This window comes from Beta vulgaris, chromosome 6, assembly GCF_026745355.1.
Source record: "Beta vulgaris subsp. vulgaris cultivar EL10 chromosome 6, EL10.2, whole genome shotgun sequence".
Classification (NCBI taxonomy): Eukaryota; Viridiplantae; Streptophyta; class Magnoliopsida; order Caryophyllales; family Amaranthaceae; genus Beta; species Beta vulgaris.
Window position 1 is genome coordinate 26,379,956 of NC_079207.1, and position 12,241 is coordinate 26,392,196.

General features: G+C 37.1%; 1 protein-coding gene across 2 annotated transcripts; it reads right to left on the minus strand.

Annotated features, from left to right (window-relative positions):
- Positions 1-1,828: 1,828 nt before the first annotated feature.
- On the minus strand, positions 1,829-11,449 carry LOC104896352 (nuclear matrix constituent protein 1). 2 transcript variants are annotated; one of them, XM_010683098.4, is made up of 8 exons: positions 10,957-11,449; positions 9,010-9,219; positions 7,905-8,158; positions 7,201-7,471; positions 7,031-7,114; positions 4,288-6,368; positions 2,397-2,580; positions 1,829-2,309 (listed from the first exon to the last, which is right to left on the minus strand). In XM_010683098.4, exons 1-8 carry the CDS (start codon positions 11,422-11,424, stop codon positions 1,986-1,988), a joined length of 3,876 nt encoding a protein of 1,291 aa, XP_010681400.3. In that variant the 5' UTR covers positions 11,425-11,449; the 3' UTR covers positions 1,829-1,985. The 2 variants fall into 2 exon arrangements, with proteins under 2 accessions (XP_010681400.3, XP_010681401.3); XM_010683099.4 differs by having other exon boundaries at positions 2,397-2,577; positions 10,957-11,448.
- Between the last annotated feature and the right edge of the window lie 792 nt (positions 11,450-12,241).

The window sequence follows — 12,241 nt, forward strand, 5'->3', positions numbered from 1 at the left end:
TCAGAATATGGGATCAAACTCTACTACTACTAGGGACTTTTTGAGGGTGATATTTTCCTTATCATTCCCCTCCTTCTCAAGGAGTCTGACCTACAAACATGATTGGTTAAACCTAAGCAAAGTGCTACTTCATTAGGGTCTTTTATCTCATATATATATATATATACCAAAGTTATCTGAAATTTCATCTAAATACCAAAGTTTACGAAATTTACTAGCACTTAATGGAATCTTGCAAAAAAAAATGTTTGTTCTGCTCTCTTAGTGGCACCTAAAATTACGATTTTGTCCTTCCCCCACCACCGCCTCTACCAGATGCAACAACCATGCTTGCCACCGTTGCCGCCGTCGCCACCCTCACCCACCCAAAAATCAACTCACCCACAAGCACAACCATCTACAAAACCACCACCACGTCCACCCACTCAAAAATCATCTCACTCCACCACTCTAACCAACTACGAGGCCACCACCACCTCCACTCACGAAAATATCGACCCACCCCGTAATCGGCAAAACTAACCGACTACGAAACCGCCACCTCCTCATAATGGTGGTTAGGAGAGAGAAGGGAATTGCAAGGGATGTGAGTTTCGTGGGGTTTTGGTGGTGATAGAGGAGATTAATGCGTGGAAGGTAACAAGGTAATTTCGCATGTCACTAATGGAGCAAAATCAAACGGTTTTGCAAAAATCTATTAAGTGATACTGATTCCAAAAGCAATAGTAAAAAGTTGGTATTTATATAAAATTTCGGACAATCTAAGTATTTATTTCAAAAAAGTGTCCAAAGTGAGGTATTTATTAACAAAATTTCCTATCTAATACAAAAACATGTGATGTTGTCACATCTATTTTCTCCTTCCCCCACCGTCAAATGATACATATCTAACTAATATATTTAAAGTCGTGTCAAACAACGTATACACGCCATGTGACACCTCTTGTACTCTACTAGAATTGTCCAATGTATACATGTCATGTCAACTAACAAAAGTAATTTGACTTGCAACAAAATTTGAACTCCTAACATCTTGCTATCATACATATCAGATATCACAATTACCATCTCAATCGACTTTTAATCATGCTTCAAATGTCCACATTATTATGTTTGTACCTTTAAAATGTTAGATTTTCTTTATTATATTTTAATGCGGTTGGAAAAAATGCATACCAAGATCTGAAAAAACTACATTGGGCAAAGCTCGAGCTAAAATACTAATTAAACAATAAAAATATGTCTCAAGACAATGCACTAACCAACTACTCTACGATCTCATGTTCCTTTTTGTGGAAAGAAAAAGTTTATCTTATAAGAGACCGTCTACTTTTAAATTAAAATTAGGCAATAGTAAGCCCAATATTAAAAAGTGAATTAGTCCAATACTGGCTAGATTATTTTCTTTCTCTGACTTGTTTAATCCATTTAGTTAGTAAGTCTACTTTTATATTAAAATTGGACCGTCTCTTTTAATAATTTTTGAGAAAAAATATACTTAAAGTCCAAATAATATATCTATTTTTAAAACAATTAAATAGAAATCAAGGTTTCACTAAATAGTAAATAGCACCACAAGGCACCGTACCCCTCTCCTATCACCTCCAACAAGGCAACAACCCACCACCGTACTCTATCACTCCAGCTGATAGCCTTCTCCTGACCGTGTTCTACAATTTTTTGTTTAAAATTAGGAGACCTTTTCCGTGATCATATAAAAAAAAAGGAGTGCCCACTTTATCCAAAGATTCGCCAACCGCCGGGTAGGCCGGATGTCTACAAAATTAGGAACACCAAATTTAACCTGAGAAATGATAAGGGTGATCAGTTCTCACGAAAGAATGGTCCTATTTCATTGCATCAAGAACAGATGGGAGAGATTGCTATCTCTCCACATTTATCACATTTTTGTTGGGTACAAAAAGTGTTCCAAACAGTACCTACTGACAATTATAGTACATATCCAACTAAGCTGCTGAAGAAAATCATGATGTAAAAAATTTCCAGAGCTTCTTTCTCATTGATGCTTGACCTGGATGATCATAGTCATCATCATCATCATCATTATCATCACCCACATCATCATCCACATCATCATCATCATCATCATCATCATCATCATCATCATCATCGTCATTTTCGTTGACCATGCTTCTGTTATCTTCTTCAACATTAACTGAAGTTCCATTGATCTCACCCAACAATGTATCTTCAGCTGTCTTTACTTCTCTGACAAATACTGCATTGTTCTCTACTGATTTTGCATCATCAACATGATCGCCAGCTACATTGGTTGTTGTATTATTACACTGCATTCAAAATTTGAACAAAAATTATAAGAGACTGCCCGAAATCCTCAGACATATATGCACTGTAAACATTAGCTAAATCCTCACCCTATCAGATGAAAATTCAACACTTCTAGTGGTTGAATCTTGCTCCACATGCAATCTTCTGTCGTTCTCAACAGCAATGTCCAATGATTCAACAGGTGTTTCATTAGGATTTTGCACTGCTTGATTAGTGCCTTTGCGGGTAACCTCATCCCCCGTCTCAGTCTCAGCACTTGGGGTTGCACTGCTAGATAGTTATGATAATGTCAGAATAAAAATGCAATCTACAAAGAGAAAGCTATCTTCCCTACAAAAAATTTGCCACACCACCATTACATGACCATGGCAACCTTCAACCACTGACAAAATTTAAATAACAGAAATCAACCAGCCCTATGCAAGCAATTTTGGAGCCATTTGCTCCAAAAAGAAGCCCTAAGGATCAAAAGGGATTTCTTGTCAGCCCTAGTGGGTTTCAAGAAAGATGAGGAGAATTATTCTCAGGCAAATTAAGTCCTTCATATCTAGGAAACAAGAAAGCACAAGGGAACCTTCTATAAGAAAGCTTATTAGACCCTCAGGATTACCAATCCTAAAGAGCCTTGGAGTTAAATCCTGCTCACTGGCCAGGGGTTGCATAATTAGTTATGTGACAGAGATTGGCTGCAGCAAAGTGATTAGTATCAGGGCATAAATAACGGTCGCAAACAGGCTGGTCTAATCGAGTTAAGTCTGCTAGGTTATTTAAACTTTGGGTCATTTTGCTTTCAGATCAGAAATGATCATCCATAACCCAAACTTTCTGATTTGGATTGACCAATAACTTAAGAGCATCTTTGTTATCATATTTGTCAATCACTCATGATCCGCAAGATGACCCAACCATAACCCGAACCGAGTATCCAAATTTGACACCTCCAATTACAATATATGTTAACAAAAAAAATTCAGGTCTATTTAGCTTGGGTAGATCTCATCATGTCCAATGGCCATATATAGGAGTGGATTCAAAGTGCCACTTTGTTAAAAGATAAGAACTTGACTCCTTGGACCATTATACTTCCGGGGATAAATTCCCGAAACATATTAGGTGAGGTCTGCTTAAAGATTATCGGAACATGGAGCTGCAGACAGATGTGACCAGAATTTCATATCCTGAATGGGGCCATCATGAGACTCAAGAGTAAGTCTGCAGAAGTGTGTACGGTAGAGACATGTTCTGTAAATTAGGCTCTGTACTTTTGGATTAAATTAATGAAAATTCAGTTCAGTTCAAACAAAATCAATTCAGTTGAATTCAGTTTAGTTCAGGAAAATTCAGTTTTAGTTCAGGAAAATTCAGTTAGTTTCCTCTCACCATTTTAATAAAGTTCGGTTCATTTCAGTTCAAACAAATTAAGTTCAGTTGAGTTCAGTTCAAAGAACAGAGCCTTAGTCTAGTTTGTATAAAGATGATATAGGATAATGCAAACAAACAGAATTAAGAGATGCAGATGTAATAGCTGTGTCATTTTTGTAGAGAGTAAATAGCGCAAAATCTAGTATTCCCTTAAGCTACTCCCTTGTTGACATTCAAGAAGTCGCAATTTCACTCACCTTTCCTAAAGATATTATGTTCGATATAAGATATAATTACTTCCCATGTAGTATGAACAACTCTTGGCCATTAGCTCATTTATGACATAATTCTTTAACAAACCAAACAGAAAAGACAATAATCCCACCCCTAAGCCACTGTTTGCTCTCTTGAATTAAGCCAAACTCGAAAAAGAAGCTACCTTTCCCTAAAATAGAGACACTTTCACTTGAATCTTCATGTCATCATTCTATTAAGGAACCTTCTTAAAAATTACACTCAAGGGTTCTTGCACGGGTTGTTATCACAGATTCTGACAAGATTCAACTTGCCAATATGTTGCAAAAAAAAGAAACCAAGGAAAAGATACAGGCTTACACTGCATGACGCCTAAGATTGTATCGCCTTTGACCAGGAGTGGGTAAAGCCGGTGCAACTGTTTGTCGTCTTTTGCGCCGATTACCAGTTGTCACACTATCAGCATGTCCCTCGCTCTGATCAGCATCCTGCTCACTTTCAGTCACTTTTGACGCCTGAGAACGACTGCGCTTCCGGGCACTGGTAGCTGGTGTCATGTCAACAAGGAGGTTCTTTTCCGGCTTATTCACATTTGCACCCATGGAATCATCTGGGTGCTCTTCTATAGTACCTACTGAGCTATCCCTTAAAAAAGCCTTTGCATCTTCAACCACTGCTTTAACAGAATGTGTCCTTCGGACACCAGAACCACGCTTCCTACCGCGTTTGCGCTGAATATTCCTTAGATCAGATTTCTCAGGCTCTTTAATGCCTTGGATTTCACTGTCAACATCAATCTCATCAGCTGTCAAAGAATTATCAACAACATCTTCTCGAACATCTGATTGTGAAATGTTTATGGCGTCATTTACTATTGCAAACGCTGGTGCCAGCTCATCAATAGCAGATGTTTGTTCCCTCAAGTGTTCGTTTGCTTGCATATATGTAGAAGAATGTGGGGATTCTTCCAAAACATGATTATCAGTATGTTGAATTCCTTTTTCGGGAGACAAGTTAAAGATGATTGAAGCACACTTCCGGAGCACGCTCATCTGTCCACCTAATTGAGGAGGATTCCTATCAACTCCCCCAGTGAGAGGAGACTTTGCTTTATCTAAATCTCTTAAAGTACGTTCATCCTTAGCATCAATCTCATCATCACGAGAAAGCCTATGAAAATGTGAAGATCCCTCCATGGTTGGTAGCTGGAAATCACTATGAAGAAATGCTTGAGCAGAATCTCCACAAATTTTGGAGGACTTGATTCTCTCAACTAGAGCACCAAAATGTTCCCTCTCACTGACCAACTGTTCTCTCTGTTTCTTTAGCTTTTTACTGAGATTATCAAGAGCCTTAATATCTTTAGATATCTCAATACCAGTTTCTTCAAGCTGCTTTTTATCCAATTCCATTTTCTCCCTTTCCTTCTCCATGTGATGCCTTTCCATTTCCATTTCTTCCATCTTTCTCTCTGCATCTTCTTTCAAATTCTTCACATTTCTCATTTCTCTCAACCTCATTTCTTCCAAAGTTCTCTCCTTTTCTTCCACTAACTTCCCCCACTCTTCCTGTCTCTTATTCATATCATTATAAAGATCCTGTTTCTGCTGCTCAAAATCATGACGCATGTGAGCATGCTTTTTTTCAACCTCTTCAGCTAAAATTAACTTTTCATGTTCCATCATAGCTTCAAATGATTCTTTTTGTAATCTGATGCTCTCGGACTCCAGAAGGAGACGCTCCTCATTTTCAGCTCTCTCACTTCTCAATCTCTCTTCTTCTGAGCTTCGCAACTTTTCAAATTTTTCTTTTTCTTCAGCTAGAGTCTTAAGCTCTTTATCTACAACAATTCGTTTCTCATCCAATGCCTCCCAATCTTTCTCGAACCTCTCCCTTTCAAGCTTCAATTCTGAAGCTTCCTTCTCTATTAATTCACTCTGGCGCTTTACATTGTTTATCTCCTGCTTTAAGCTTGACTGCAGGCGAAGATACTCTAACCTCTCTTTCTCAGCATCCTCCAGCTTTTTTATTTCTTCCTCAATATGCAGTTCCTGTTTCTTTGCATCATTTCTTAGCGTTTCAATTTCCTTCCGTAATATCTCCAGACTCTCTTTCTCAATACTAACTTGTTTCTTCTCTGCCTCTAGTCTTTTGTCTTCAGCTTTTAGACGTTTTTCTTGCTCCTTCAATATTTCATTCTTTCGTTCAAAGTCCGATTCTTTATCTTTCACCCTCTCTGACTTCTTTTCCAGTGCCAGTTCTCGTTTACCCAGCTTCATCTCAAGATGATTGATTTCAGTTTCCTTTTTATCCACTGATTCTTTTCTGCTTTTCAGTTCGTCCTCAAAAGCTGTTCTTTCTTGTCTCATGTCTGACTCAAATTCATGCATCTTAGTATTTAGCATAACCTTATGCTCATCAAGAAGCTTCTCTAACTCTACCTGTGACACAAAAGGACAACGATAAAACTTTCAAGTATCTAGCAGATAAAGATGCCTGGTTGTTGAAAGTTTTGAAGCATGCCATAAGAATGTTATATACCCACAAGTGCCAAAAGAATGTCATATACCCATCTATCAACAGCCCAAAGAATTATAATGAAATAAAGTATAGACTCTACACACATGCGAAGCACTAGTCTCCCTCAGCATAGCAATCCCATACCGATGTTACAGCAATTCATGAGCCTGGGAGCAATTTGAACGAATATCTTATATATGGACCAGGTTTGCAATGTGTCTACATGAAATAAGCCCAGACATCGGAAGCACAACACTTCTACCAACAATTTATATAAGTTTCTGGCTGGAAGATAAATACATATGCCATTAGATGGTAAATTAACTATGCAATAATAGCAATCTCCCTGAAAGGAATAAAATGCACCCTCATCACACTACAGCACTTCAGAAAGAAGCCCCTAGAGAAGCGATAAGAGGAGGTCAAATTTAAATCACTATTATTGCAGGGACATGATAACAATTATATCTATTCCAAGATTTCCAACATATTCCAATTTATAAAAATAAACTCGATTGCAAATGGAGAACATAATGCTACCAAGATGATTACTCAGAATCTGTCATAAGGAATTACAACTTACTTTTTCTCTCACATCAAGCCTTTCTTCCTCTTCTTGCAGTTGTTTTTGTCTTGCTTCCAATTTGCTTCTCATGGCCTCAGCTTCCTGCAACAATGCAGAAGAAGAAAATGAACAGATGGAGGATGTTATTGTTAGGTATAGACAAGTAAAACAGTCAGAGGAATATTTACCTTCTCCTTCATATCCAATTCTGCTGATTGATTCTTTACCTCATCTTCTACTTTCTTTAGAGTTGCATTAGCCAAATCAATCTTTTTTTGCAACTCCTCAATATTAGACTCCTTTACTTTGCAGGAGATATCAGTTTCATGCAGTTTTTCTTCCCTCTCATTAAGGATTCTCCGATTCTCGCAGAGCCTTTGTTCTCCTTCTTGCAATTTCTTCTCCCACTCAAGCATATCTTTCTTCTGCTTCCGAAAATCTAATTCATGGGATTCTCGGCTGAAAAGTTAAAACAGTCAACAAGGGCAGGAAAACTAAAAACCATATTGAATCACAAAGACATCGTTTGGTTGGAAGAAACTATTTTGCCACTTCCTTCGTTTGGTTGGTAAATGGTAGAAAAACTATTTTTCCAAAGGAAGGATAATAGGCCTCTCAAGAATGGAAAACATTTTTCCTTTCTAGAAAAAACCATGCCACATTTTCCTCCTTATCCTTTACATTCCTCCTCCCCTTTTTCCATCTACCCTCTCTCCTCCATTTCTCTCTAACTTATCTTGTAAGGAACCAAAGAAGATATTGTGTTTCACATTGAGATTGTTTTTCATGGAAACTAATTCCCCGCTGAAAATGTATTCTGTCCAACCAAACAGAGCCAAGGTAAACTCAACCATATGCGATTAGTCCTATGTTCATGAATTAGATTACATACTCTTGAGCTAACAATAATTGCTCCGTCTGAAGAACGTTTTCACGAACTTCTAAGTCTTGCAGCTTTCTGTCTAGCTCAGAATTCTTTCTATCTGACTCAGCAAGTCTAGCATCAACTGAACAAGATCTTCTCTCTACATCCAAATTTAGTTTTTGGAGTTCTTCCATACGAGCATTTAAATTAGCCACAGAAGTCTCAGATGTAGCTTTAGTTCTTGTATGCTCTTCATGTATATCACGCAAAGCTCTCTCAAGCTGAAATTAGACAATGACAGGCCACCAAAGTGAGATGAAGCGTGTACAAGAACTATAAAGAAGTAAAATGCGGACAAAACTAGATATAAGCTCACAATGCACAAGACCCCACGAAAATCGACAACCTAAAGTTCAGTTGGTGACATTGGTTGTCAATCAAAGCCAGTAGCCTTCAAACTACGAACATAACAATAATCTAATAAATACAAGAACCACAATAGCAACTAGCAACTACTATGGAAGCTCAACCCACTGCAGAATCCCATAAGTACGATCATAAAACATATCTCACATACTCATTAAGGCGTGTATACTACACAACCGTTGAGGGATTACATAGAAAAGTTTCTAAAATAATACATATGACTATATAAGCCAGCCAGAAGTAATGAAGTGTTCAACACAGCTTAGCAAAAAAAATTGTTAACAGCTCAGCTTTAGTTAAAAAAGATATCAGAGAAACTAATTTGAAATTTAATAACTTTATATTGCATCTTTGCTAAAATCATTGAAGTGATGGCGGTGCATATTAGAAACTTATAAAAAAAAACCATTGCCAAAAATAAGCCTAGCAACTTTCAAAGCTTTTTAAGAAAAAACTTCCCATGAAAAGCAAGCAACTTGTTCATACATGATGACATATAAAAAAACATCTCTTGAGAAAAACTAAACCACCTACGTCACTTGTTCTATACTTCTATTAAAAGGAAACCTTAACATTCAAGAAGGCTACCCAACAAGGACCAAGTGCAGCACATCTTTGGTGCAACTCAAAAACACCAGAAGAAAAACTGAAACATCTAATAGAAAGTAACTTACAAAAAAATATATACATATAAAGTAGAACATACATCAACCGCTGATAGTCTTTCCATATTTAAAGCCTTCTTCAAATTTTCCTCTCGCTTCTCAGCTTCCGAAACAGCAATCAAATGAGCAGCCCGCTCACGCTTAAGAATCTCCTCAGCTTCAGAAACTTCTTGCCCTAGTTCTTCTGTTTTGCAAACTAAATCTTTTTTCTCCATGAGCAACAGCCCCATGTTGTACTGATAGTCAAAAAGCTATTCACAAAAAGTAAACCAATCAAAAGGGACATCTACGCCAAGAACAGAAATCCATTACTAACAACAAGCAGTCTAAACATTGAATAGTAATTCGTAAAAGTGTAAATGCCAGACCGGTCAAGATTTCATAAAGGTGTGTTCTCTTAACCTTAATAAATAAGTTTCAGGTCCAATATACAGTGTTAAACAATTAGGTCTAATAAGTTCCGTTCATATAAGTTCTGGCAAAGAAAAAGCACCCTAAATACAGCGATAAGAAAAACTAATTAACGTCAGAAATTCATATTACCTTAAAAAAAAAAAAAAAAAAAGAAGTTTATTTCTAACAGAGACCTTCCCATATCCAACTTAAGATTGGATCTATAGTAGTCATTGTTGGACAGAGGCCACATATCAATAAAGCCAAAAACAAGACTACCTAAGTCTCAAGATAATAGGTCTTAATTGATAGTTGATATTGATGGTTTAAGTGTTGATTTTTCATGTGAAAATTTTGTTACTAAATTCATCTGATAATATACTTTCTTAGGATTATCAAATGATAACGTTATAAAGAAAAATAGCAATTGTAACACGAACTGGCAACAGAGGTCCGATATGACAAGAGAACAAGACTTAGTATCCTAGCAACCAAGGAGATTAAAGGATAAACAACCAATTTATAGTATTCCTATAGAGATAAGATATCAAGCAGAATGATTACCTAGCAATTTCTCATAATTGATAAATTCAATAATCCTATGGCCAGGAAATCCAGAAGCGGCAATGATATATCAAACACGATACAGTCCACATTACAGAATCAATCTTGGAAAATTCACGAGCATTCAATTGTCTCCGAAAACACAAGCCACTACTAGCTCAGGGTAACTTTTTGTGAATATCAAACTCCGCATATCTATTCTGATGGTCAAGTTGGAAATGACCCATAGGCCATAATCTCATCAACAATTATGCTCAAGGGAATTTACCTTGTCAAGCATATATAGCTAAGACGCATGACCAAGACAATTAATTAACTCACTGACATTTTACATCCTTTCTTTGTTCCGACACCAATATAAGTTTGCTTAATGTGTTTCAGCTCCTCACTTTATTTATTCAAAATTCTCGGAATAAGGCACTGATGAATGACTCGATCTAAGCACCTAAACTCATCACCTGTTGATCTAATTCTCATAAAGTACAAGGTTCTTCTTTTGGCTGAGTGGCGAGTTAATTTGAATATAAGACTGCCGTTTTATTTCTGAAGAGCGCAATTCTCATTGAAACAAAAGCATATCTTAAAAACAAATAGAAGGCAAATCAAGTCAAAATCGTGCAACTTCAATGTAACATGACACTTCCGCTTCTACATAACAATTCATTACATTATCTTCTCTCCAACTGAACCTAATTAAACCCAATAAATTCCAGCCTTAACCCACTGCATTACCTATGTAATTAACACTACACTATTACCATTACCACCCTTTATGACCGATCACCAAACGGGCCGTTAATTCACTCAAACCCACTATATATTCCATTAACACATACTCAAAATAACAGCCATAACAATACCAACCATAAAAAAAAAAGACCCACTTTCCTAATTCTCGTTCCAAGAAAACCCATTTCATCAAGAAAGTCTCAGCTGTTGGATGATTTACTCCAAAAACTGAAACCCCCATAAAAAATCAACATAAAACAATAAAGAAAATAACCCAATATAAAAAAAAAGAAAAAAAAAACCTCTTTTTCAAGGCGAGAAATCCTGTTAAGCAAAGCTTGGTGATCTTTCTTCTCTAAAGCAGACTCATCTAATAAACCCGCCTCCTTAAACTTGCGCCAATCGTCGGAATTCCCTCTATCAAATCCATCAGTTTCCGACGCAGCAAGCGAAGTCGTGGGTGGAGGCGTCGGCGCTGGACTAAGTGGGGTCCATGGTGTTTTTCCTTTTTCGGAGGAACTGTTGAGGGTTCTTCTGGTCGGCGCTGAACTAAGTGGGGTCCATGGTGCTTTCCTTTGAGGGGTGAACATTCTTTCGCTGCTAACGGCTAGGAGGACTGAATACTGATGGTTGTCACTTGTGATGTACAGAGAGTAGTGAGAGTGGGAGAGATGGTACTTGGGACTTGGGAGAGAAGTTTGAATCAGGGAATGGAGGTTTTCTTTTGTTTTTTCTTTTCGGTGAATATTGGAAAATAGGTGAAACCACATGTAATTGAGTTTAGACTTTAGACAAGTTTTAGGTACTAGCTCTTCATTTAAGAGGAGGGGGTACCATAAATATTGTTACATTTTGTCATTTAGATGTGTCTCAATTTAATTACTATATTTGTGAAAAATACTATAAATAATTAAAAGGATTCACCTCCTAAACCATCTATAATATTGTTACATTTTGTCATTTAGGTGTGTCTCAATTTGATTGCTATATTTGTGAAAAATACTATAAATAATAAAAAGAACTCACCTCCTAAATCATCTACACATTTAATTAAGCCTAACTAAAATCCAACATCCCCACCTAACCTCATTTACTATCCAACCTCCCCCATTTAACCCTCTCCAACCGCTCCTATACTACTCCCTCCAAAACCCTAATTGCCTTTTCACCTTATTTCCCTCTCTCGCCTTCTGATTCTCATCCTCTCTCTTCTTCTTCCTCAAACCCTCATATCTATGGTTTGTTTGTTTAAATTTCTCACGTAGATCAATAATCTACGCCTTCCTGCGATTATTCTAAAACCAAACTTTCTGTTTATTGAGTGAGTTTAAATTTTGAGTCCCTTGTATTTTTCGATTTTTCATGGACGATTTAACTCCGAACTCGAAGAAACGTCTCTTTTTTTTGCTTGATGAGTTTGATGCTGAGGCAAAAAAGGCTAGGGTTTCAAAAAAAGGTGCTCGATTTTGGGAATTTTTGTTGGTCTTGCGGTGCTCCTTCAAAGAAATCACCAGATCTTGACTCTAATTTTGTGGTCTAAAATCGCAAGAAAAAATTGGAAAAAAATGAAGATCCCCCACCAGAAGG

Bases quoted from the DNA above. Each gene is read 5' to 3' on its own strand.
- LOC104896352 (XM_010683098.4), bottom strand. From the start codon at position 11,424: ATGTGGTTTCACCTATTTTCCAATATTCACCGAAAAGAAAAAACAAAA. The intron at 7,115-7,200 runs GTAAATATTCCT...GCATTGTTGCAG, and splicing joins AATTGGATATGAAGGAGAAG to GAAGCTGAGGCCATGAGAAG. The intron at 2,310-2,396 runs GTGAGGATTTAG...TTTTGAATGCAG, and splicing joins TTGAATTTTCATCTGATAGG to TGTAATAATACAACAACCAA.